Source organism: Capra hircus, chromosome 1 (assembly GCF_001704415.2).
Source record: "Capra hircus breed San Clemente chromosome 1, ASM170441v1, whole genome shotgun sequence".
NCBI lineage: Eukaryota > Metazoa > Chordata > Mammalia > Artiodactyla > Bovidae > Capra > Capra hircus.
In genome coordinates, this window is record NC_030808.1 from 125,748,052 (window position 1) to 125,775,607 (window position 27,556).

General features: G+C 41.7%; 1 protein-coding gene across 1 annotated transcript in view; it reads left to right on the top strand.

Moving 5' to 3' along the window:
- PCOLCE2 (procollagen C-endopeptidase enhancer 2) overlaps positions 1-26,012 on the top strand; it is an 84,803-nt gene extending 58,791 nt beyond the window's left edge. Inside the window, exons 4-9 of the mRNA XM_018049534.1 lie at positions 434-558; positions 3,868-4,004; positions 12,263-12,417; positions 18,003-18,086; positions 22,332-22,499; positions 25,434-26,012. Coding sequence (XP_017905023.1) covers positions 434-558; positions 3,868-4,004; positions 12,263-12,417; positions 18,003-18,086; positions 22,332-22,499; positions 25,434-25,564 — 800 coding nt within the window. The 3' untranslated portion in view covers positions 25,565-26,012. The remainder of the gene's footprint in view (positions 1-433; positions 559-3,867; positions 4,005-12,262; positions 12,418-18,002; positions 18,087-22,331; positions 22,500-25,433) is intronic.

Genomic DNA, 27,556 nt, shown 5'->3' on the forward strand with positions numbered 1-27,556 from the left:
ACAGTTTACTCGTAATAAGAGTTGTCTATAATAACTCATTCAGACTTTGTCCATGGACCTGAATTTTAGCCTTATTAATAAATACCTCTGCCTTGAGTTCTTAAATGTATAGATTTGGTTGAGCCTTCATGGTGTTTGAATGAGTAACAGCCCAAATGTTTTGTCTCATCCAAAAAATGGGGAAAAGAAAAGAGTCTAAGCCCTCATTTCTCTCCTTCACTGTCTTATGCTGGTGTGATCTGTCAGGTAACCTCGAGATCATTCTGTGTGTGCGTATGTGTGTGTGTTTAAAGGAGACTGTACAACCATTTTTAAGGGAAGAACTAAGAGCATCTGCTACTGCCTTTGTTATACTATCAATATTCCAAGTTCCTATTTCCATATGGTTGCATTGCCATACATGTGGACTTTTTTTCATTTTTAATAACTTCAGGTGATCAGTATTGTGGAGGCCTCCTTGAAAGACCTTCCGGCTCTTTCAAAACCCCCAACTGGCCAGACCGTGATTACCCTGCAGGAGTCACTTGTGTGTGGCACATTGTAGCCCCGAAGAATCAGGTGAGGTTCCCTGAAAACATGAAGAAAGTATGCATGTGTGAATTGCCCAGTGTGGACTGTTAAAGATAACAGGCGAGGAAGGCCCTGCTGGACACAGCATTTCTTCACGCAGAGACCCAGGTTAAAGCTGCCTTTGTGCTCTTTGACTTGCAAAGTCATGGATTTAACTTCCCATTAGAGAATTACAATTTTCAACAGGTTTAAAATACAAACAGCCTGCAAATCCCACATGAGGTTGTTTAAACACTGTGGAAGGTGTTATAAGCACGGGTTTATGAGCAGCAGTGACCAACTGCGGGAGGACAACAAATCCCCAAGTTTACATACACCTCAGGTTACCATCTGCTCACAGAGCATCATGTCCTGGTAACAGCCCTCCAAATCGCCAAATCCAGAACAGCCAGAATGCTTCACTTCAGCCAAGCCAGTGCAAGCACATCACATCATCTTTTCTAAGAGCAAGGTCTCTGACATGAAAACTGCTGTGCTCCATGATGCTTTTTCTTTTTCTCCTTTTGGTTGTTGTTTAAAATTTGTACAGGTTCCCCACAAATAACTATTCATTGCTCTAAAACAATCAACAGAGATCTAGTTTTCCAGTGTTTACTACTTTGTGGTTATATAAATTTTTACTCTTTCTGGGGACCACTTTCAGATATTAATTTCAGGATAGAACTTAGCATGAGAATAAACCAACTCTTTGCTATAGAATTTTGAAAATAACTTTAAAAAATTATTATTATGGGAAATATTATAGACTTTAATCCAAACACGGTATGGTGAATATTACGATATTGTTAAAAAAATTTTTTTCTAACTTGATCTTTTGTTTACACAAATACTATTTGCCATATATTCATTTCCTTAGTGGAAATTATTCAGGCAAATATACTATGCAAGTCAGTGATTTGAGTGCACACACACACACACATACTTTGATCATAATCCTAAAACTCAGTTTTATGTTTAAATGAAAAATTTACTCATTTATTTGATAATAAAGGATTCTGTAAATCTATTGAACATTTTATAGTTTAATATAACATTTAAAAATTAAATTTATCCAACATTTAAGCTATTATGTAATTCTTGAGATTGTATTGATCATTTTTCCTCTTTGTGTCATTTGTAAATATGTTAGATTAAGTGACTTCCATTTAATTATACTTGCAGATTACAATTTAGCATCTTTCCCCCAAGTTTTTCTCTTTATTTAAATTACATTTAGATTTAATTTATTTAATTTTTGGCTGTAGCCAATTGAGTCTCTAGTCATAGTTGTAGTGTCTGAAATCAGTGGAAACTGTCCAAATGAGAAAAATAATATGAGAAAATTGAGTCAAGTAATTTCTATGTAAATCTTTGGGCATTTTCTTCTATTAAAAGACATCTTTTAAAAAAATCATAGCTTTCCACTTTAGCCTCCTTATTTTTATTTTCTCTCCCAAAATTTGTAACCAATTTCTAAGTAGAAAAAGTTCAGCCAATTTTTTAGTAACCTGGAATGCATTTTATTTCTGACCAATGAAAAGTTACAGGACCCAAAGGAGAAATATTTTAATGTAACTTAAAGCAGTGTTGAGTATGAATAAGCTATTATTCACCCTTTCCCGGTGCTTTTGAAAAGTGGATAAATATGTGGATATGTAGCAATCATGTTCAAAGCCAAACTTTCCTTTTATGTCTCTTTGTGATGTCACTGGTGTTACAACTTCACCCACATTACTGTCCAAGTCTTAGCTAGCTAACGGCTAATAGCATCGTGACTGTCCTAACATGAGTTAACACCTATTATCTTCCGTAAGCATTAGGGAGGGTTGCCTGCCCACCCTGGAAGAATAGGGACCAGTCTCTGGGTGCCATGGGTATTTATGAACCCAGTGAGATTTCCTTTGATTCATACGGTAGAGGTACTCTCGAAAGATCTGCTTTTATAAGGGGAATGATTGCTTTTAAATCAAAACTTCCTATTGACTTGAGTATTTTAGGACACTATTGTTGGTACCAGTGCCAAAAAAAGAAAAAAACTTCAGAAATCTAACACTGACTTTGTGCATTCATGCTTCTATGCAGCCTCTTCAGAAATCAACCAGATCACCAAGCACACTGTGCTTGGCAGACACAGTCTTAAAAACATACTTCCAGAAGACATCAGAGTCAATTCCCACCTCCCTGAACCTCTGGTCCTGAAGAATTTGAGTTCTTTGCATGACATGGGAATATTAGTCTCCTTCCCTTGAGGTAGAACTGCTGTGTCCACCCATCTCAGACAACCAAACATGAACACAAGCACCACATCCCAACATACACTACTTCGGGGGACATTGTAGGTAATACTTTTTATTTCTATTAGTTTTCCTCTAGAGAAGAATGAAGCTGGTATATAGTCCCAATTTCCACTCCAATACAAACCCAATTTAAGTCTTAATATAGATTGCTAGGATTATGTAGTGTTTCTGTACTTTCTTAGCTGTAAGTGAACAGAGTTCCCATGTTTAAGATCCTAAATCGGTAACCTTAAAAATGCATTCTAATATACAGTTGTTGTTTAATCACTGAGTCGTGTCTGGCTGTTTGCGACCCTGTGGTCTATAGCCCGCCAGGCTCTTCTGTCCATGGGATTCTATAAGTGCAGACAAATACTGTTTGACTCCACTTATACGAGGTACCTAGAATAATCAAATTATAGAGTCAGGAAGTATATTGGTAGATGCCAGGGGCTGGCGGTGGGGGAGGAAGAATGGGGACTTGGAGTTTAATGGGGACAGAGTTTCAATTTAGGAAGGTGAAATATTCAGGAGATGGATGACGGTGAGAGTTGAACAACAACGTGAATGTAAGTGCCACTATATCGTCCATGGAATTCTCCAGGCCAGAATACTGGAGTGGGTAGCCTTTCCCTTCTCCAGCAGATCGTCCCGAACCAGGAATCAAACCAGGGTCTCCTGCATTGCAGGTGGGTTCTTTACCAACTGAGCTATCAGGGAAGCGTGATTAAAATTGTACATTTTATATTATGTGACTTTTACCACAATTTAAAAAAAACAGTAAAAAAAAAAAGATCCTAACTAGGGTTGATCTGGGCTTAAAGTGATCTTTTGAAATAATTAAAAATGAAAGCAAGAGAATATGTTGTTAACTAAAGAAGAAGTTTGAAAACGATAAGAAAAAATTTAAACAAGGTAAATACATTTATTTTTTAGGAAGGAAAAACACAGTACCCTTACAAACCTGAGGAGAGGAAGAATTCTGTTTGAGGTTATTCTGCACTACCCCTTTGACCCTTCTAATGTTGTGCTTTCACTAAAGCTTATAGAATTAAAGTTTGAGAAATTTGATGTTGAGCGTGATAACTACTGCCGGTACGATTACGTGGCTGTGTTTAACGGTGGGGAGATCAACGACGCTGAAAGAATTGGAAAGTATTGTGGCGACAGTCCCCCTGCGTAAGTAGCACCTGTTTTAATTTAGGGGCTCTAAACTTGTTTCTTATAAAATTTCCTGATTATTTTTTAATGTATTTGTTAAGCATCTCTTTCTTTATCTGGCTACGTCAGGTCTTCGCTGCAGCACGCGGGATCTTTGTTATGTTGTGCACACGGACTCTCTAGTTGTGGCGTGTGCGCTTCAGTAGTTGTGGCACACAGACTCAGTAGTTGTGGCGTATGGGGTTAGTTGCTCTGCGGCTTGTGGGATCTTAGTCTCCCAACCAGAGATCGAACCCAAGTCCCCTGCATTGCAAGGGGGAGTCTTAATCATGGGACCGCCGGGGACGTACCCTAAAATTGCCCAATTATATTGTATTTTCTGGAAGATGTTGTGTTGTTTTGTTCACAGATTCTTGGGTTCCTTCCCAGTGGAGTCCCATACAGCAACAACACAAAGAATAGCCAACCCAGAGAGCAAGGCAGCGTTAACAAGAGAGAGGCTGCCATCTATGGGGTCGCATAGAGTCAGACACAACTGAAGCGACTTAGCAGCAGCAGCAGAGAGCCCTGGGCAGCTGAATAGATACACAGAAGCAGAGTTGGTGATGCCCCAGGCGCAGATGCTGAGCCAGAGACCTGGAAACCTCACTGCCCTGCGAGGGGAGCTCCAGTGTCATAGCAGAATGAGGAAAATTCGAAGGAAAAATTTGAGGGCTGTTTATTGAGAATCCAGATGAGGAAACCTGGAAGCTTAGGCTAGCTAGATGCAGATGATTTTACCTGATCAGAGGCCTGTCCTGGACCTTTGGGGGCTTTATGCTTCCTCACATGGTTGCCCAAATTCTCACTGAATAAGCCCTAGTAGCTCAGACTGTAAAAAATTCACATGCAATCCGGGAGACCTGGGTTTGATCCCTGGGTTGGGAAGATCCCCTGGAGGAGGGCATGGCAACCAACTCCAGTATTCTTACCTGGAGAATCCCATGGACAGAGGAGCCTGGTGGGCTGTAGTCCATGGGGTCACAAGAGTCGGACACGACTTAGCGACTAAACTACATGTCACGCCTTCGCATACAGTGCTGGTAAAGGTGGCAGTTTAAATGACTACTGCTTGCCTGCAAATCACCATTGTGCTAATTTAAATAGTCTTTCTAAAAAAAAAGTCTTTCTTAAAAAAAAGTCTTTCTTACCCTGTTCTTCAACCCAATGAGAGTATCTGCATCACTTGATCTTAGTGAATTTCTGTGATTTCCCGTAGGCACATTAGAATTAAAGCACAGCATTTTCTTTCTTTTTTTAAAATTTATCTTTATTTATTTCTTTGGCTGTGCCGGGTCTCAGTTGTGGCATTTGAACTCCTAGTTGCAGCCTGTGGAATCTAGTTCTCTGGCCATGGATCAAACCCGCCCCCTCTCCCTCGACCCCCCAGGTATTGGGAACATGGTGTCTTAGCCAGTGGACCACTAGGAAAGTCCCAAGTTACTTTCCAGTTTAGATTCATTTATATTTATTAAGTTTCGTAATATTAAGAATTTGAATACGTACAAGTTAGTAGTAATTTAAACGTGTATGTAATCAGTCACTCAGTCATGTCTGACTCTTTGTGACCCCATGGACTGTAGCACCCGCCAGGCTCCTCTGTCCATGGGATTTTCCAGGGAAGAATACTGCAGTGGGTTGCCATTACTTTCAAAATTACTATACACAGATTTGGCTTTGGAGATGGCTATGTGACACCAATGTGGTTGAATTAATTTTCTTTACCCCACCCCCCAAGGGAGATAATAAGGAAAATTGGCTGGTTTTGGCCTTGGCTTCTGGTGAAAGGAAGGAAAAATAGTCTCTGATGGGAATTCTTAACCAAAAACCAGTCCACATGTGGATTTGAGGTTATAATTTACACTACCTGACTATTCCCCAAAAAATGCAGTCAGAAACTTAAAGAATTTCCAAGTTGTGAGTGCCCACATGGTATGACAGAGGAAAACACAAATCCTCGCTGAAAGAATGCATCTTAACATAGGCTTTAAGAATTCCTATAAATAAAGTTTCAAGAAATACAAGTACTAATCAAAAAAATCATGAAACATGAAGAAAAAGCCAACATAAACCATCAGCAGCAGAAACAAGCTATAATCAGACCCACAGAGGCCTGATTATAGTAATCAGTAAAAATATAGTAAAATTAAAACATACATATTTTAGTTTTATATTAAATATAAATTAAATATATTAATTAAATATTAACTACATAATTACTATATATAGTAAAATATAGTAAAATTATGAGATACAGAATGTAAAATAAGTATGTGCAAAGAAATTCATGTAAAATATATTACTTAGAGCCTTTAAGGTACAGACTGTTGAAAATGAGTAAGAACCAAGAGACTTTTAGAAATGATCAAATAGATTTAACAAAGAGTCTAACAGAATTTCCAGAACTGAGATATATAATAATTTAAACAAGAACGTTAATACATATGTTAAATAGTTGATATGACATAGTTCCAGAAAGGATTTAAGGAACTGAGAAATAGGCATGAAGTGATTACCTGGAACATGGCTCAAAGAGACAGATGGAAAATATGAAAAAGAGGTTAAGATTTATAGAAGCTAGAGTGAAGGAACCTAATATACATTAATCAAGGTTCCATAAGAAAAAATACAGAACGTAGGAAATTTAATGTTTGAAGAAATACTAGCTGAGCAATTTCCAAAATGGAGGAGAGATATCAATGATCAAATATGAGAAGTCAATAAAGCCTAAGCAATATATATTTTAATAGGTCCATGCCTACATGTATTATAGTAAAACCACAAAAAAGCAAAGAAGAATGTTAAAAACATCCAGGAAGAAAAGACAGATTATCACAAAGAGCCTAACAACTGACTTCTCCGTAGCAACAATGAAAGTTAGATCTTAGAAAAATATTTTCAAAATGCTAACACAAAATAACTGTCACTCTAGAATTAGTCCAGTTCAGTCGCTCAGTCGTGTCTGACTCTTTGCGACCCCATGAATCGCAGCACGCCAGGCCTCCCTGTCCATCACCATCTCCCAGAGCTCACTCAGACTCACGTCCATCCAGTCCCTGATGCCATCCAGCCATCTCATCCTCGGTCGTCCCTTTCTCCTCCTGCCCCCAATCTCTCCCAGCAGCAGAGTCTTTTCCAATGAGTCAGCTCTTCGCATGAGGTGGCCAAAGTACTGGAGTTTTTCAGCTTCAGCATCATTCCTTCCAAAGAAATCTCAGAGCTGATCTCCTTCAGAATGGACTGGTTGGATCTCCTTGCAGTCCAAGGGACTCTCAAGGGTCTTCTCCAACACCACAGTTCAAAAGCATCAATTCTTCGGTGCTCAGCCTTCTTCACAGTCCAACTCTCACATTCATACATGACCACAGGAAAAACCATAGCCTGGCCTAGACGGACCTTAGTCGGCAAAGTAATGTCTCTGCTTTTGAATATACTATCTAAGTTGGTCATAACTTTTCTTCCAAGGAGTAAGCGTCTTTTAATTTCATGGCTGCAGTCACCATCTGCAGTGATTTTGGAGCCCCCCAAAATAAAGTCTGACACTCTAGAATTAATTACCCAGAAAACCTTCTCTTTTGTGAATGTGGGTGAAATACAGACATTTTTAGTTGAATAAGAGCTGAGACAGTTTACTACCAACAAATCCAAACTGAAGAAACTGCATTATGACTTTAAATCAGGCAGAATGGTAATGACCACAGAATAAAAGACTGAAATGCAGGAACCAGCACTGAGCAAAGATATTGGATATAGAGTTGAAGGATTCTCAGGTCTCTGTATTGTTTGAGAATCGGGTGAAGATACTGTGAAACTTTATAATATGCCAAAGTAAGTATGGATGGTAAATTGAGGTAACCTCTTAAAAAAAGTAGAAATGAAGGTTGTAAACCAACAGGCTTGGTCTAATGGATAAATAGAGAACACTTCAGGACTTCGCTGGTGGTCCAGTTGTTAAGACTCCACGGTCCCAATGCAGGCACCACAGCAGTTTGATCCCTGATCAGGGAACAGTTCTGAAGGAGAAGAACTGGCAGGAAGATTTAACCTACCACGATGGAACAAGGTCAGAAAGCTGTTGTAATTAAGCCAGTGTGGTTTTAACAGAGAGGTAGAAAAATTGACTAATGAAAACACCAGAGAAGCCAGAAACACACCCGCGTGTCTCTGCAGAGTGGGCACATTCCAGAGTCCCACAGGTCAGCAGCCAGAGGTTGGTCCTGTTGAGAATGGAGGCAGGGACCATTTTTGTTTCCATGGGGAAATGAATTGTGTTCATATCTACGTCACACAAAAGCCAATTACAGACGGGTTACAGGTGGAACTTAAATGAGAAGTTTAAATGAGAATTTCTGCTCATCAAAACACACCTTAAAGGGAGAGAAAGAGAAGGCACAAAACCGAAACAGATGTTTGTAAAATATTTGATATACTTGACAAAGACCTAGGTCTCGGTTCCAGAACATATCAAGAAATTCTTAAAAGTGAATAAGGAAAAAGTAACAACTCAATAGGAAAAATGGGCAAAGGACATGAAAAGGCATTCCCAGAAGAAGAAAGCTGCACTGTGAATACATCTTTGAGAAGAATGTAAATTGGTACAGTCACTTTGGAAATCAGTTTGGCAAGATCTACTAAAATTGAACACGAGCTTGTATCCTTTAACCTGGTGTAGAGTGTATACCCTAACCTTCTGGTGTGTCCACTAAGGACGCTTTTGTCCTCGTGCGTCACAGGACATAAAAGTGTTCTCTTTAATGTTGTTTGTTCCGGAGGGAGAGTAAACAGTTTATCAACAAGAGAATAGTCAGATTCTGTTGCAGTTCACACGCTATAGCTATGAACATAGTGGATAAATCTCACAGTTGTAATGTTGAGGGTGAGAAGAAAAAAAAACAGAAAAAGACACACTATACGCTTTCATTTGTATGAAGTTTAAAAGCATGCAAACCTGTAGGTTATATGGATTCATGATACAGACCATTGTTGTTCAGCCACTCAATCGTGTCCGACTCTGCAACCCCATGAACTGCAGCACACCAGGCTTCCATGTCCCTCACTATCATCCAGAGTTTTCTCAAACTCACATCCATTGAGTCAGTGATGCCATCCAACCATCTCCTCCTCTGTCACCCCCTTCTCCTCCTGCCCTCAGACTTTTCCAGCATCAGAGTCTGTTGCAACAAGTCGGCTCTTCACATCAGGGGGCCAAAGTATTGGAGCTTCAGCATCAGTCCTTCCAATGAATATCCAGGGTTGATTTCCTTTAGGATTGACTAGTTTGATCTCCTTGCTGTCCAAGGGACTCTCAAGAGTCTTCTCCAACATTGCAGTTCAAAAGCATCAATTCTTTGACACAGCCTTCTTTATGGTCCAGCTCTCACATCCATACATAACTACTGGACAAACCATAGCTTATATAAGTAAATCTGTAGATAAAGGAAGGGAAAGAAGGAGCACAAACTCAGGGTAGTGGTTGCCTCCACTGAGGGTGGGTGGAGGCGATGGGGGCGCTGTTGAGCATCCCTGGCCTCCTGAGAAGTTTGCCTGGAAGAGCTGGACTGCCTGCCCACCAACTAGCACGTGGACCAGAGGACTGTCTCCCCACAGTCAGAGTACTTCCGGGGTGGGGCAGTACAGAAAGTGAGAAAACCTATTTGGGGAACTTTTCCCCTGTTAGATGTGTGACTAGGAGGAGGGGTGTTGTGACTGGCAGGACATCACCAGCATCCCTGTGCCTGATTCAACACAGTATCAGTACCATTGGATTCAGTTCAGTTCAGATGGTACTATATATACCCCAGCCATGTGGTGGGCATGATGTTAGGGACCTGGAACTCCAAGATTAATAAAAGATACGGAGGTGAGTAGCAGGAGGGGTGGAAACAAGGCAGACAGGTAAATTGGCAATGAAAAGTCTTGGGTGGATTTCTGACAAGGAGTCCTTTGGTCCAGTAGGGACAAGTGGTGGGGAGATTGGGGGAAATTATGCTTCTTAAAGCTGAGTCTTGAAGGAAGAGTGGAAGTTAGATACAGAAAAGAGGATTCGTTCCAAGCAGAGTTTGGTTGTAAAGATACACAGAGGAGATGGGTGCTGTTCTGGAGCCTACACCTTGAGTGGGAGAGAGAGAGGAGGCTGAGAGTGGAGTTGGACTCCACATCGTGCAGACATGGGGGCCCTCCCCATGCGGGTGGGGAAAATGACCGGACTGGTGCCCCTAGAACCCCCTCCTAGACAAGAGCAAGGGGGAGGCTGTGGCAGTGGTCCAGGTCAAGACAAGGAGGTAGGGAAGGGTGGCAGAGATGAAGACGAGGAGGTGGGTCAAGAAATACGGTGGTTGGTTGGCTGCAGACAGTTCTCATAGCCAGTTCTGTAAGACAGCAGTCAGCATCCTTCATCCAGTCCTGGGATTTGCTAGTGGGGAGTGGGCACACATGAGATATCCCCTTGCCTTTCGAGTGATTCGCAACATTAATTTGCAAATGCAACGCTTGGCCCTCAGTACATTTATGGCACTGCAGTTCTGTCACATTCATACTAAAGCTCAGTAGCAGCATAGCTGAAATATGTCTTGGTGACAAAAATACTCTTCCTTGAGAAAATTCAGCTTCCAGTATAGTGCTTCCAAGATTAGTTCATACAAGAGGCAGTGAATGATCACTATAATTATAACATCGTGCCCATAAGGCTGGCTTGGTTGGATCTTCAGGTTTTCTTTGCTGCTTACAAGAAGTGTTTTTTGTAATTTTATCATCTAAACAAGGTTAGCATGTCTTATTTGTAATTGTAGTTGAGAACTGTGTTTCATGCACGCTGTGTTTATTTCATGGAATATTTTCAGAAGCAGGATTAAATATTCGCGTTTGTGGCTTGATGCTCAGAAGCATTATTTAAATGACCTTGGTCCCATTTTTGTGACTGGAAGGCAAAAGGGAGGTGTCAGAGCTCGTTCTTAGGTTTGGTTCTTCCCTTGGCCCGGAAGGCAATAACCTTCAGGACAGAGAAGACCCTGCACTGTTTCTCCCTGGTGGTCAAACCCAGACCTACCTTCCCCTCCACGCTTCCAACTCAAAGTAGCTGATAGGTGAAGGAAAACAAGAGTTGCCTCATTTATTTATTGTCCGAGATGCCTAAGAAGTGGTTCGGCTGAGAAGATGCCTCAAAAAAGGAGTTTAGACAAACCACCAATTAATTTGGTTAAATAACTTTAATTTTTTCCACTTCTGAATTAGTTTTAAAATGAAATTAGCCAAACAGCATTTTTAAACCATTGTTTAAATAACAATAGCAAAAGATCAGATGAAACTACCGGCTTTTATAACATAGTTATCCCCTAAGATTTAAGTAAGGGAGCTTCTGAGCCTCAATAATTATCGCCACTAAATCTTTAGTCCCAACTAACCAGCACGCCCCTAAGATTGCTTTAAAATTAGATTCTTAATGAGGTTGTTCATGACCACCAAAACAATCACTTTCTCTTTCTCCTTAAGAGCATTTTGCTACCCAGATTATAAACAGAAAGGTTTCCATTTCAGGCACACATGAGAACTCTTACTAACAATGAAATGAACGTCCCATTAAATTCTGTGTGGCTTTCTTATCCCTAGGTGACCACCTTGCTAAGATGATCCCTTTCATTGTGTCTTCACAAGGTGTGGAAATTTGTTCACCAGGTTTCTCCATCTGATTCCCCATGGCCAGCAATCCCTAGCTCCCCAGGCCAGCCGGAACTGAGTCTTAGTTCAAAGAGGCTGTGCGGTTGCTGAGTCAGACCAGACCCTAAAGCGCTTATGAAGCACCAGCTGCAGCTTCAGTGTTTACATTGTCCCCAGTGGCACCTGGTCCTGGGTTCAAATCCTGACTCTCCTACACACAAGCGGAGGGCCTTGGGCAAATCACTTGAACTCGCTGATCTTCAGTCACCTGTTCCATAAAAAGGGGATAATACATGGTTGTTGTGAAAGCACAATTCAACAGTTTGCAAAAAGCACAGTGCCTACCTGAGCAAACGTTCAGTAAATGTTAGCTATTTGCATGAATATTGAGCAGGTTAAGAATGTCATCTTTTTAAGTCTTTTAACTTTTCGGTTTAAACAGACAGTAATCTATTGTTGGAAATTAAAGGAAAGTTAGTTTTACATTTCAGAGGTGTCCCTTACACTTTTGAATCTATCTATCTATCTATCTATCTATATATATATATATATGCATTTTTAAAACATTTTTTTTTTCCTTTTAGGCCAATTGTATCTGAGAGAAACGAACTTCTCATTCAGTTTTTATCAGATTTAAGTTTGACTGCAGATGGATTTATCGGTCACTACAAATTCAGGCCCAAAAAATTGCCGACAACAACTGCACTGCCTGTAACCACCACCTTTCCAGCGACTACAAGTAAGCCTGCTTTGAAATTTCTACTCAGACTTGAGGAGTATAAGAAAAATTCTTCTGAAGTGGGGGAAAAAAAAACCTGATTAAGAGGAAAATAATTGAAACTAAAATAAGTTAAATAAGACAAAAACTTACATAAGAGAATAATATGATTCCATGAATGAAAGAAAAGTATAAGAATGCTTATAAGATAATAATTTTAAGATATTATCCAAGAAAATTATGGTCACTTAAAAATACTAGGAACAAAGTAGAGATCATAACAAGCCTAATTTTTCTTTCTTGGCATTTATAAAATCATATTTTTCTTTTTATTACATAGAACTGTAGTATTTTGGGTTAAAATTTCAGGGCTCTGATTCCTGCCTGTTTTCATTTCTGCCAGTATTTGGACTTTGTTGTAGGGAGGGGTATGATCCAAAATGTGCCATACAAAATATATTATTTTTTTCAAACTGGAGTAAATCAAACAAAAAATATTCTATGTATTGTAGACACCAGTTGGGGACCTCCAGTCTGGGTATGACCTCAGAAGTGCAAGGGCAACAGAGCGTTCCTGTTTCTTGTCTCTACACCCTGTCAGCACAGCCCTCCAGGATTTCAGGCCTCAGATCTCAAAAATCTAAAAGGGAGGAGAAAAAAGTGGGAAGGGGGAATTTAAGGTTAAGACATGAATTGGGCTGAAATTAGCCCAGCTTTATTGCCCACCATTTTCTGCCAGTTCGCAGAGAGGGCTGTCCTGAGTACAGGCACTTCCAGAAGGGCTGATTTTTCTGAGCACTCCACAAGTGTGCCACCGTGTGGCCCGGAAGTGTACTGCTGCACATCGCAGAAATATTTCTCCAGTTCTCTCAGCGGACCTTGGTGTCCTTATTCTTTCCAGTGAATCATCTGTCTACACCCATGTGGTTCTCCAATTTTATATCCAGTCCTAAACTTTCTCTGAAGTTGCAAACATGAATTTTTAATTATCTCCTACAGGTTTGCAACTGCTAGACATTGAAATGAAAATATATCAGATTTAACTCATTTCTGTCACAGTATATTCTGTCTCATTTCTGCTTCTCCACCTTTTTTCTCAAGCCTGGGCCACAGCATCTGTAGCCACACTCCTAGGGTTCCCTTGACTTCCTCTATCTTAACTCCCCACAGCATGCCCTGCCCCTTCCCCTGACCCCCAACATCGCAGACTGTGTCTTTCCCCCACAAAATTTGTTGTCTACGCCTATGCCTTCCAATACGGTGGCCACTTTTAGATGCTTGAAATGTGATTAGTGCAACTAAAGATCTGAATTTTTAACTTCATTAAATTTAAAAAGCCTCCTGTGGCCAGCGGCCAGACCAGAGGACAGCGCAGGGGCTAATCTTCACACTTTGTCCCTGGGGCCTCTCCTTCTAGCTTCATCTTTGGGCTCTACCACCTTGCTCCTTATGCTCTAAGTATTTGGGATTTTATCTTAAGTGTGGAGGAAGCTGTTGGTGGATTTAAGCAAAGTTCAGGATTAGATTCTCACTTAATGTTGAGAATTCACCTCACTCAGATGCTGATGAGACTTTAAACAAGAGCAGGGATAGAATGGTACCATCTGATTTCGTGATGTGGAGGCTGCCAGACACCCTGGCAGGGGTTGTGTGAGCCGAGTGGTTCAGGTAGAAGCTGGACAAGGGCGAGGGGGCGTGTGGAGCATGGCAAGGAAATGAGCACCACTTCCAGCAACTCAGTCTGAGGGTTCAGCCCTGAGGAAGGGAGGTAGAGAGCCTGAGTGTTTGAACGTGGTAAAAGCTAAGGGGAAGAAGCTTGCAAAGAGGGAAAACAGAAGGGCGGAGCAAGGGGATAAGTGAGGAGGAAATTTCCACAAAGATGGCAGGGGCTGGCCTCCAGAGGGCGTGCAGAAGGACAGACCTTAGGCCAGGGGTAGGCAGCCTCCTCTCTTAGGAGAGGAAGGAAGTGAGGGAACAGATGGAGACAGCTCGGAGGTCTGGTGGAGGACATTTTGTTCCGTGATTTTCGTTCTCACCAGAAAATAGGCAAGGTCCCCCGCTGAGAACAAGAAGGGAGGTGGGCGCCCTGGGGGTTGTGGGGCAGTTTGTCACTTGGATGAGGGTCTGTCTGTGTTCTCAGCTGTCTGTGAGCAGACACAGAAAGAGAAAAGAGTCTCCTACCGGACTCCTAAAGGGCCGAGGGCAGAGCGGAACAGGAGTGTAAGTATTGTTAAGAAAGTGATTGAACTAATGGACCATGAAAACTACATGGAGAAGCTAAGGAATTAAGATGGGCCAGGGCGATGGAGTGGGAAATAGGAGAGGGGTCAGTGTATTGAACCTCTAAAGACAGAAAGACTGAGCGACTGAACTGAACTGAAAGGAGAGGAGGTTCTGTTGGATGAAGGATGAGAGATTGGTGATGAGACTTCAGCAGAAGGACACGTGAGCTTGGGGCTGAGGGGCGAAGATGGACCAGAGGGAACATCTGAGAGGCAGGGGGTGTTGAGGCTACAGCCAGAGAGCGATCATCCCCAAGGAGGGAGGACCCACCACGATGCTTGAGGGAGCACGTGAAGAGGAAAGCTGAAAACCCCGTGCCACGCTTGAGTGTGCAGGGCAGCAGAGAGCAGATAGGAAGATGAAGAGTGTCCGGGTGGGCCACCCACCCAACCTCCAGACTAATGTCCTGAGGCCGAGAAGGAGCTGGTTCCAAGTGGTCCACATAAGAAGATGCTCTAAGGAGATCCCCTAAGGCACTTAGCTTTGGACTCGGTGAATTAGATACATTTAGGTCCCCAACTTTTAGAGCAATATTCCCTCTAAATGCTTTCTGAGCTCTTTCTCTATAATATACATATATATATGCTATCATGTATATTTTAACATTAAACTGTGTATATTTTAATATTGTAATACACTTTAGATCCTTTTGGAGATAACTAGGGATACAAATTAAGAGTAAATTCACAGAAGGGTTAGCAGAACATATTAGAAGGGCAAATTCTTACCCAATATATACAGCTCTATGACAGTGGTTCTGTTTAGTTCTTCCTAACATGTTGCCACATATAAGGGAATCATTACCAAATGTTTTTCAGTTCAGTTCAGTTCAGTTGCTCAGTCGTGTCCAACTCTTTGCAACCCCATGAATCACAGCACGCCAGGCCTCCCTGTCCATCACCATCTCCCGGAGCTCACTCAGACTCACATCCATCGAGTCCGTGATGCCATCCAGCCACTTCATCCTCTGTTGTCCCCTTCTCCTCCTGCCCCCAATCCCTCCCAGCATCAGAGTCTTTTCCAATGAGTCAACTCTTCACATGAGGTGTCCAAAGTACTGGAGCTTCAGCTTTAGCATACTCCTTCCAAAGAAATCCCAGGGTTGATCTCCTTCAGAATGGACTGGTTGAATCTCCTTGCAGTCCAAGGGACTCTCAAGAGTCTTCTCCAACACCACAGTTCAAACATATCAATTCTTCGGCGCTCAGCCTTCTTCACAGTCCAACTCTCACATCCATACATGACCACAGGAAAAATGATAGCCTTGACTAGACGGACCTTAGTTGGCAAAGTAATGTCTCTGCTTTTGAATATGCTATCTAGGTTGGTCATAACTTTTCTTCCAAGGAGTAAGCGTCTTTTAATTTCATGGCTGCAGTCATCATCTGCAGTGATTTTGGAGCCCCCGAAAATAAAGTCTGACACTGTTTCTACTGAAGTGATGGGACCAGATGCCATGATCTTCGTTTTCTGAATGTTGAGCTTTAAGCCAACATTTTCACTCTCCTCTTTCACTTTCATCAAGAGGCTTTTGAGCTCCTCTTCACTTTCTGCCATAAGGGTGGTATCATCTGCATATCTGAGGTTATTGATATTTCTCCCAGCAGTCTTGATTCCAGCATGTGTTTCTTCCAGTCCAACGTTTCTCATGATGTACTCTGCATAGAAGTTAAATACGCAGGGTGACAATATACAGCCTTGACGTACTCCTTTTTCCTATTTGGAACCAGTCTGTTGTTCCATGTCCAGTTCTAACTGTTGCTCCTGACCTGCATACAGATTTCTCAAGAGGAAGGTGAGGTGTTCTGGTATTCCCATCTCTTTCAGAATTTTCCACAGTTTATTGTGATCCACACAGTCAAAGGCTTTGGCATAGTCAATAAAGCAGAAATAGATGTTTTTCTGGAACTCTCTTGCTTTTTCCATGATCCAGCGGATGTTGGCAATTTGATCTCTGGTTCCTCTGCCTTTTCTAAAACCAGCTTGAACATCAGGGAGTTCACGGTTCACGTATTGCTGAAGTCTGGCTTGGAGAATTTTGAGCATTACTTTACTAGCATGTGAGATGAGTGCAATTGTGCGGTAGTTTGAGCATTCTTTGGCATTGCCTTTCTTTGGAATTGGAATGAAAATTGACCTTTTCCAGTCCTGTGGCCACTGCTGAGTTTTCCAAATTTGCTGGCATATTGAGTGCAGCACTTTCACAGCATCATCTTTCAGGATTTGAAACAGCTCAACTGGAATTCCATCACCTCCTCTAGCTTTGTTCATAGTGATGCTTCCTAAGGCCCACTTGACTTCACATTCCAAGATGTCTGGCTCTAGATTAGTGATCACACCATCATGATTGTCTGGGTCGTGAAGATCTTTTTTGCACAGTTCTTCCGTGTATTCTTGCCACCTCTTTTGGAAACATTTTTAATAATGAAAATGAGGATTAAATATTTTCATTTCATTTCATAAGGATTAAATATTATCATCATATCACAGCTTTCCAACCTTGGCACTATTTACATTTTTGGCCAGATAATTCTTTGCTGTTGGGGGCTGTCCTGTTCACTGTGAAATGTTGAGCAGCATCGCTGGTTATCTACCTACTAGATGCTGGTATCATCCCCTAGTTGTGACTGCCAACAATATTTCCAGAGTTTACCAAATGTCACCTAGTGGGAGAAATCACCCCCAATTGAGAACTGCTGTGTTTATCTATTTAGCTGTACTTTTAAATTTGCCTACTTCTCAGTTCTTAAGATCCTTACAGGCAATGACAGGCTCAAAATGTTTTAGTGATGAGTTGCATCTAAGTACAGATACAGCACACTTCATCACATGAGCATTGTTCCCCAAAACCTGTGATGCTAACATTTGGATAATTGTGAATTTCAAATGCACCAAGAAAACTCCCTCCACTCTCAGGGGAGCCCCATAAGATTCCTTTGGTGAAGTGAAGAGTTAACCTATATCTCCTGTGTTCTTATTTGTTGTTCTGGGTTTTTGGTAAGCAGGGCACTTGAGACTGGATCTATTTTTGGATACAGCATTAGTTATATATAAAGGAAGAAGAGAATAAGGCTAAATTCGGGTTATCTTTGATCTCAGGTTTAAAGCTCAGTAGAGGGCATTGAGTTACCCTGAGGAAATTAAGAGTAGAAGTTGGTAACATGAGGAATATCCTTTGCAGGTTCTTTAATTATTTCATTGCAGTGACAGATTGGGGGCTCGGAGAAATAAATGAGAATTTTAAATTGACTGATTCAGATCTAAACACCAATTATATATGCATTGATTTTCCTGAATCTTATGTATTTCTTCTTGGAATGAAGGTTTAAAGCCCACCGTGGCCCTGTGTCAGCAGAAGTGTAGACGATCGGGGACTCTGGAGAGCAATTATTGCTCAAGCAACTTCGGTAAGAAAGAAAACCGTCTTTCCTCTTTAGTCAGAAACCCGAAACTGCATGCTTAATCTCAAAGGAACTGCCATGAATGGGATGGTAGAGGGTCAGTTACACTCTGCATCTACCCAGGAAAGTATTTTCCTCCACACTAAGGTGTGTTGCACCGTTCGAAGTGTTAGAGTTCACAACTGAGAAAAATGTGTGCAGAAATACATGTTTTTCACGTAAACGTAAAACTTACTAATTTGACCTCTGGTACATGACACTGCTGTTCTGTATATTCTGTGTAGCCCAGTGTTTCCCCCACCCCAGGAAAAAAAAACCCTGCATCCTGTTTTTTTCTCACAGTTTTCATGTAGTGAGTATTTTTTCACACATCTGTAATTCAACTTAAATAAATCAGAAACATATCCAAGCTGGCCTCTCTCAGAAGAAATTCAAGTATTTCCTCTGCAGTGTCCCTCCAGAGGATGAAATTAAAACTTGGAAATCTGAAATCCATTTGGAAACTCTTATAAACTGGAAGATATCAGGCAGATATTAGCTAATGAATCAGAATTCCTAAAGAGTTTTTTTCCAATTAAAAAAAATCTTGCACCAGCCCCAAGCATCCTGCACCCTGCATCAAGTAAATAAAATTTTAAAAAAAATCTTGTACATTCTGTGAAAACTGCTCAAGAGCAAATGATCCCAAGTTGAATTATGTTGGTTATGTTTGAAAGGAATATGGAAGAAAAGTCTTATCAGGAAAAGAAAGTTGCTACGGCCTAAATAGGTTACCTAACACAGAGGGCCTCCCAGAAGAAGCTTTGCTTGCTTTTCCTTATGCCTTCAAATGATAACGGCAGCCCAGATTGACCATATTGTGGTAAAGATGTGAGGACAGTAAAGAATCTAGGGCCCTCTAGACGGAGGGAATATATGTATACATATAGCTAATTTGGGGCTTCCCAGGTGGTGCATTTGGTAACGAATTTGCCTACCAGTGCAGGAGATGTAAGAGACGTGGGTTCAATCCCTGAGTCGGTAAGATGCCCTGAAGGAGGAAATGGCAACCCTCTCTAGTATTCATGCCTGGAACATTCCATGAACAGAGGAGCCTAGTGGGCTACAGTCCATGGAGTCGCAAAGAGTCAGACATGATTGAGTGTACATACACACACACACAAACACATAGCTAATTCAGTTTGTTGTAGCCCATTATAAAGTAACTATGCATGCTCAGCAGCTCAGTCGTGTCCACAGAGTGGAGCCCGTCAGGTTCCTCTGTCCGTGGGATTTCCCAGACAAGTATACTGGAGTGGGTTGCCATTTCCTACTCCAGGGGATCTTCCCGACCCAGGAATTGAACCTGAGTTTCCTGTGTCCCCTGCATTGGCAGGCACATTGTTCAGCACTGAGCCACCTGGGATGCCCCCAAAGCAACCATACCCCAGTAAAAAAAAACTAGGGCCCTAAATGTATCTGGAGTTTGCATGCCAAAATGCAAATAACCGGCATGAAAATGAAGACTAGTAGCACCAGGTGTCATTGTTCCCACATCCAGCGTGATCTCCTGTAACAGGTGCTTAAGGAAATCTCCCTCCCAGTCCTTCAGAGCTATCCGATACCACTCCACTACCGACTGACATTTTGCAGAGAATCGCTCATCACTGGGAATCAAAGTAAGGCATAATAAGAATTCTGATGTGATGAGCTTTGCACACCACATAAGCAGTCAGTTTTCACTTTATCCTGAAAGGGTAATATTATTAAGTCCAAAACTCCATCCATTCCATTGTGACTTACACGGCAAAATGACCCAATACTATCACTGGAGGCCTGTTGGTTCCTAACCAGCCTTGGTAACACTCTTTTCGGGGCAGGGTTTTGTTTTTGTTTTTAATTGGCCACATCATGCAGCATGCAGTACCTTAGTTCCCTGACCAGGGATCGAACCTATGCCCCCTGCAGTGGAAGCATGGAGTCTTAACCGCTGGACCACCAAGGAAATCCCTTCAGGGGCAAGTTTTGATTTCACAATGACTGGGGGCTTGCCGGGGTCCAGCCCCGGTGGATCCAGGGAATTCGAAGGGTGGACGGCGTTGGCATGGAAAGACTTGTTTATTGATTGATATAAGATTAGATTAAGAAACTATAGCGTAGTAGGAAGATTAAGTGGAGGAAGAGGGCTGAATAGCTTGGTTTACGCGGAAGGCCAATAAAATTCCAGACAAGGAATTTGCACCATCTACGTTGGGCCACCGGCGCCCACTTGAATATCTAAGGGTGCCTCGCCTTAAGCTCCCTTTCGTGCAGGTCTTAACAGTCAGGGCAAGTAAGTAGACCTGGTGAGCCTCCGCGCCCCGGGTGGAGATTCAGCCTGAAGTTAAAGTAAAGAGCAGAGAGAGGGAAAGGGAGAGAAGAAGAAAGAGAGAGAAAGACATGGGGGGAGCCAGAGTCCCAAGAAACCAGGCCGAGAAACTAGTTCGAGAAACTGGTCCGAGAAACTGGTCCCCCTCCTTTATTGTTCAGAAGGCCTTTTATACTTTTGATAAAACACGGAGATCAATGGGTAACACAAAATTATGTAGCGTTCGTAGCCCAGACTCTTTCTATACATCATTTTGTATACAAAAGGTCTCAGGTGATTTACATTATCTTCTGGCCAAGAGGCTTGTTAACACTTTTTGGCTCTCTTTCTTAATGAATGTTAATTTTGTTTCCCCTGAAGTGTTTTTCTTTAATCTGCATCTCCTTAAAGCATTAAAGTTACATCTCTATAGAACAAAGGTGCAGTGGGATATAACAAAGAAGGTACTTAACTCAAAGATCTAATGTTGCTAATACCAGGTCTACTACTTGTTTTTTAATATACCAACTATATCTAAAAATAAAGGATATGAAAATTTGGCAGCAAGCATTGACTCAACAAATGAAACCTTTAATCAGTCCTATTCTAAAGATTTTGACTCCTCAGAAGCCCCTACATTCCTAGGATGTTTTAAGCTTCCTGTGCCTCCTGCGGTCAGGAGGCCTCAAACAATCACAAGCGCAGCTGTACGAGTCCTGCAGGCAGGCTAGAAAGCCATCAGAGGGGTATTTGGATTGAAACACTTTCAAATGCAGAAGACTAAAGCCCTGAATTGACTTTTTCCAGAAAATGTCAGAAGAGTGGAAAAGCAGAGCACAAAAGCCGGCAGATTTTTGTTGGGGTACATGCTTAGGAATTTCCAGAGGGGCCCCTGAAGTCTGAGCACGCCTTGCGTATGTCAGCTTCCTTCCTCATGACCTTGTCACGGGTGGGATTCCTCACACTGGCTCCCGGCAGGGGCTGCAGTTGGTTTTATGGGTAAGGACAGGATTATCAAAAAGTCATTCAATCCAAGTCCTGCATCACATGAAATACGCCCTCTTAAAAAAATGCCCGAAGCATGCCTTTGTGAAACACTGCGTCTTTCTTTACGTGGCTCAGAAGTAAGACTCTTCTCTGAGTGTTACATGGTAAGAAGAGAGAGTTACATAATGAAAAGCAATGGAATTTTGCTAATTTTTTCTAACCAAGGAAATGTTTAAAGTTATACCTCAGTTCTATACTTTGACTTGTTCATTGAGATAAAAAGGATGGATAAGAAAGAGAATATGAGAGACCCAGAAGGACTTCCCCAGAAGTCCAGTGGCTAAGACTCCAAGCTCCCCATGTAGGGGGCTTGGGTTCGATCCCTAGTCGGGGAACTAAGATCCTGCATGCGGCAACTAAGACCCAGCTTCGGCCAAATAAATAAATAAAAAGAGAGGAACCGGGGGAGATACAGAAGGTAAGTGCTCACCCACACAGACACAAGGACTCAGATTTTTATGGCTCAAACCTCCATCATGCAACTTCTTATTATGGCACTGCCTTAAAGATACATGGTCCTGTTGAGTATTAACAAGCAGAGGTGCAATTACCACGTTTGGTAATTGATCCACAAGTTGGATAAAACATTGAAACAAGTCTGTCTCAGCAACTGACTGCAGTTTGGTAGTTATTTTGGTTTTTTTCAATGCCTAACAGCTAGGGTAATATACAGTGGTACCCCATGACTCCTGTTTTTCAACCTGTATTTTGATGACAGATATACAGAATTAAATTTAATGACTCTTATTAAGCCCTTCTTTCTAACATTAAAATGTTTCCCATCTGAAAGTTAGTGGAATGTATCAATACAACTATTTTCAGTTCTGCTTACATTGGTCTCCACTGTCCTATGATTTAAAAAATGTTTTCTTTTGCAGTCTTGGCCGGCACTGTCATCACCACCATCCCTCGAGGTGGGAGTCTGCATGCCACGGTCTCGATCATCAACATTTATAAAGAGGGCAATCTGGCAATTCAGCAGGCCGGCAAGAACATGAGCGCCAAGGTCATCGTGGTCTGCAAGCAGTGCCCACTCCTCAGAAGAGGTGAGCAGCAAGAAAACTCCCGGCTTTCTTCCAGGGGAGCTCAAGGGTAGAGAAGGGGAAAGGAGAGCCTCTCTGAGCAAGTCATGGGTCTTTCCATGCTATGGCTGGTCTAGAGAAGTCAAGTCGTGGCTCATGTATTGCCCACTTCTGATGGAGAAGGAGGGCCTTTGGAGTCAGGCAGAATTGGGCTCCAGTCTCAGTTCCTGTAACCTGTGGAAGAAGACAGGATAATGGAAATGGTCAGTGAGTTCAAGAGGCATTTGAAGTTGGATCAATAGGGAACAGACAAAGAAAGAGGTTCAGGAGAAAGAGATTTTCAGTTACTGCACTTAAAGTACCACTACTGTGTGTAGAGGAAAATATCTATCAAGGAATAGGAAATTCAAGGACTTCCCTGGCGGTCCAGTGGCTAATAAGACTCTACGCTCCCAATGCAAGGGGCCCGAGTTCAATTCCTGGTTCAGGGAACTAGAACCCACATGCTGTAGTTAAGAGTTCACATACCTCAGTGACGATTGAAGATCCCATGAGCAGCAACTAAGACCCAGTATAGCCAAATAAAAACATTTTTTTAAAAAAGGAACAGGAAATTCAGAGCTGGTGTTCAGAAGAGAGAGGTATCTATGGGCTAGAATAAAAGATCTGGGGCTCATCTGTAGATATGAGATTATTAAATTCATGGGTGAGAGTGAGTTTATTAAGATAAATTTTAGGAAAAGGAAAGTTACCCTAGAGCCAGAGGCACGTAATTTTTTAAAACAGGTATATAAAAGTAATGTCTGTTCTATGGTTTTTGAAAAAGTTAAAGAAGTAGTGCACGCTTAGTCGCTTTAGTTGTGTCTGACTCTCTGTGACCCTGTGGACTACATAGCCCACCAGGCTCCTCTGTCCCTGGAGATTCTCTAGGCAAGAATACTGGAGTGGGTTGCCATGCCCTCCTCCAGGGGATCTTCCTAACCCAGGGGTCAAACCCACATCTCTAATGTCTCCTACATCGGCAGGCGGTCTTTGCCACTAGTGCCAACTAAGTAGAGAAGGATTTAAAATAAAAAGGGAAGCCCTTTCCCTTTCCCCAGAGGCACAGTGAAAAGCTCCTTCCAGAAGGTTCTGTCCGTGTAAAAATGTACATACACATGTAGACAAATGGGATATTTCTACACATATTCTGCTCAACCTTCCCTCCACATGATGTGTGTGTGGACAGCTTTCCATCAACAGCATATATACAGCTCTCTTTCTTTGGAATGGCAGTAATGCCTGGCACTCCGCTGTGTGATGAACTGTGACTTCCCATCCGACATCAGCTTGTTCCTTTTCTCAGTCTTATTACAAACTTCTTCCACAACCAAAAGAAGCCAAACCTTTACCACACATACAGAAATACAGATATCCACATTAAGAAAGCTTTACTATGAATTCAGATTGTTCAGAAAAGTCAAGAGGCCAGCAGCCTCACATCGACTGTATTTTTGAAAAAATTTATATATTGTGAGAAAATCTTTCTACAATAAAATGCAAAATGCCAGAAAGGAAAATTTTCATCAGTTTTATCATAACAGATTTGATCTTCAGAGCTTCATATAACTTTATAAACTAGATTAAAATGCAAACAAACATGATAAATAAAATGGTAGAGTAATTTTTGAAAACACAATGGATAAGAGGTTGATAATATTTAAGTAGTTTAAGGACTTGATTTCTGAACAGAAGATAATTGGTAACTTCAAAGCAAAATGTAGAAAGGATATAATCAAGAATAAATAATGAATTAATACAGTAACATTGTACCTCACTACTAAGAAAAGTGAACATCAGAAAAATAAGACCAACATCACCTTATAGTTTGTTGAAAAAGCAACATAGTACAACTTTCATATGCTCACATACTGTTGCTCAGAAATTATGCTCTAAAACGTAGTTTCTTGAAGAAATAATCAGAGACGAGCACAAATATGCATGTAAACCACATAAATTCCAAATAATAATCCCATTGACTCTTAAGAAGGGATAGTAAAGGCTCTGTAAAAAGTAACGCTTCTTTCCAGAAGTATCCGGAACAGCAAATAATCCAGCTCTGGATACTGTCAAATCTCATCTCATCAGATCTCATACCTACTGTCATCTCTCTTGCAGTGGCATCTGCCCGCCCAGCCTGCCGAGCCTTCACAGGCTCAGGACCACTACGATTATAGTGGCGGACCAGAGAGGAAGGCTTATACAGGGGGAAAATGTCTCTTATGACACACGGGGGGAGAGGGAGAATAAAGGAGGTGGTAACACATACATTTTTCTGAAGCAATGTAAATCTTCAGAGTTGAACCCGACATACCTCAGTGTGGGCTCCAGTCTAGGCTTACTTACCTTAGCCAGACACACAGATATATAAAAAAAATAGTACAACGATAAAAGTACTTTTTAGTACATGTCTTTTTGGGACTAAAAGAATGTAAAGAAGTATTTGGTCCAACCATGCCCTCAAAAACGTACATAATATAAATGTTGGAGGGTTTAATAAAAAGTTCAAGACAACAATGGAGGATAATGGGTCAATAGTTTCCAAATGCCTGGGGAGATCCAGAAGCCTAGTGGGACCAGGAGGGGCCTTCTGAAGATAGCCCCTTGAGGAAGGAGAGCTTTTCATAGGAATAGTGTTTGTAGAGGACACTCAGTAAATACTAGACCTTATGCAGAGCTGGACCTGACTGGGTCTAATCATTCCATCCAGTTTCTTAATGTAACCAGAGCAGGAACATTCTATTCTGTCAAAGTTAGATTTGTTTTTTTTTTCAATGAGAGTCTTAAACAAGATTTTATGCTAGAAACAATATCTAATTATACCATTTGTAAAACATTTACCTGGAGGTAAGTTATAGTCTTAAGTTGTTTCAAACCAACACACACAGAGAAAAAAATTAATCTTACATTTTCTTTTAGGTTTAAATTACATAATTATGGGTCAAGTGGGTGAAGATGGGCGAGGCAAGATCATGCCTAACAGCTTTATCATGATGTTCAAGACCAAGAATCAGAAGCTCCTGGACGCCCTGAAGAACAAGCAATGTTAACACTGTGTCCATTTAAGCTGCGTTCTGTCACTGCCTTTGAAAGATCTTTTTTTTTCTCAGTAGGAAAAGAAAATTTATAACCTGAAATATTGAGCTTTCAGAGAGATTTACTCTTCACAGGATGTAGGTAGGAGAGCTCAGGTGTTGCTGATGGAAGTTCTGTTGCTTGCACGTAAGAGGAGCAGATATCTGATTGGAAGCCTGCAGACTCAGTGGGGTGATGAGACTAAATGTATCAAGCGTTGACAGTTTGGAAGCAGTTTATTTATGTATCTCTGTAAAAGGATATTTTAGAAATGAGTTGTGTGAAGATGTAAAAAAGAGATTTTTATACGTGCAATATTTATAGTGATATTTGTTTTACCTTCAAGCATTTGCTCTGAGGTGTTATATTCTTCTCTCGCATTTTTAAAACCAGTGCTTAATAAAATATTTTTAAATGATTATATAACTGCCATTAAACTTTTCCATTAAAAAGTGTAACAATATTCTCTGGTATTTACCTGTAAAGTTGTACTTGTATCAAGGGGCATCCCTCATAGCTCGGTTGGTAAATCATCAGCCTGCAATGCAGGAGACCCGGGTTCAATTCCTGGATCAGGAAGATCCCGTGGAGAAGGGAATGGTAACCCACTCCAGTATTCTTGCCTGGAGAATCCCATGGACAGAGGAGCCTGACAGGCTAACAGTCCATGGGATCACAAGAGTCGGACACGACTTAACGACTAAACCACCACCACCAAAAGAGAAGTCCAAGGACGACAGGAACCAGTTGGATGCAGTCCTGTAAACAGACTATAATTCTTTTCTACAGAACCAGAGAATTGAGAGCTGGAATGGTGTCCCTCAGGAATCGCATTCAGGTCCTTCACTTTGTAATAGAAATGGAAGCTCGGTTATATTTAGTAACTTGTCCAGAGCACACACCTCCCAAAAGACAGAACAGGCAATCAAGCTTAGAAGTCCTAAGTCCAAACCCAGTGCCCTTCCTGCCACTAGAAGAGGTCTTCTCTGCCCCAGAGGAAAACTCTCATCTTGCAGAGTTCAGCCTTTGTTTCCCTAGCCTAAATCATAATTAGTCATTTTGTAGGACCTGAATTAGCAGCACAGAAATTAGAAGAGCTCCTCCCACCGCTATTTTGTTCATCCCTAGTGAACTGGGTCAGGGTTTATCTATTGGGATGCATTCTGCCACTGCCTTTAAAAAATCTATACTCACCCAGGAGAGGAAGAACTATAAAAGGGCTCCCATCATGTGCAGAGCTACTTAAAACGCAGCCGTACCTGCCAGGGGTGTGGCAACCAGCCTCAGGAGGTGGTTGGCCGGGAACTGCAGAAGAGGAAATAACTGTACTTATCCGAAGAAGGTAAAAAGCATACCAGGGATAAACACCAACTTGGGTCATAAGGTCCCCCATAGCTGAAGCAATGTTTTAGAAGTAAGGGAAAATACTCCTTTGGGTAAAAATAATAACTCCCAGCCCTAGACGTGACCAGACACTCCAAGAGCAGAAAATGGAAATTCAAAAGGAAGAATCCTGCTTGGGCAGCTAGGGGAGCACAAGAAAACAATGAATGTGGGCTAGTTTGAGGGTCAGGGATCATTCCTAAACTCTCCCGGTGGGATGACCATCAGTACCAGGGAATTCAGGGCGTTGTCCCTGGTGGCTCAGATGTAAAGAATCCGCCTGCCAATGCAGGAGATGTGGGTCGACACAGGTTTGATCCCTGGGTGGGGAAGATCACTGGAGGAGGAAATGGCAACCCACTCCAGTATTCTTGCTGGAATTTCCACGGGCCAAAGAGCCTGGAGGGCTCTAGTTCAAGGGATTGCAGAGTCGGACTTAACTTAACAACTAGACAACACCAACCAGGGAGTTCACAAGCTGCGGAAGTGGGTGAACTAGAAGAGCTGGTGGTGGCCTCCCGAGCCAGTGCCACCTTCTAGAAGAGCCCTCTCAACCCACAGAGGGCACAGGGCAGCTGTGAGCA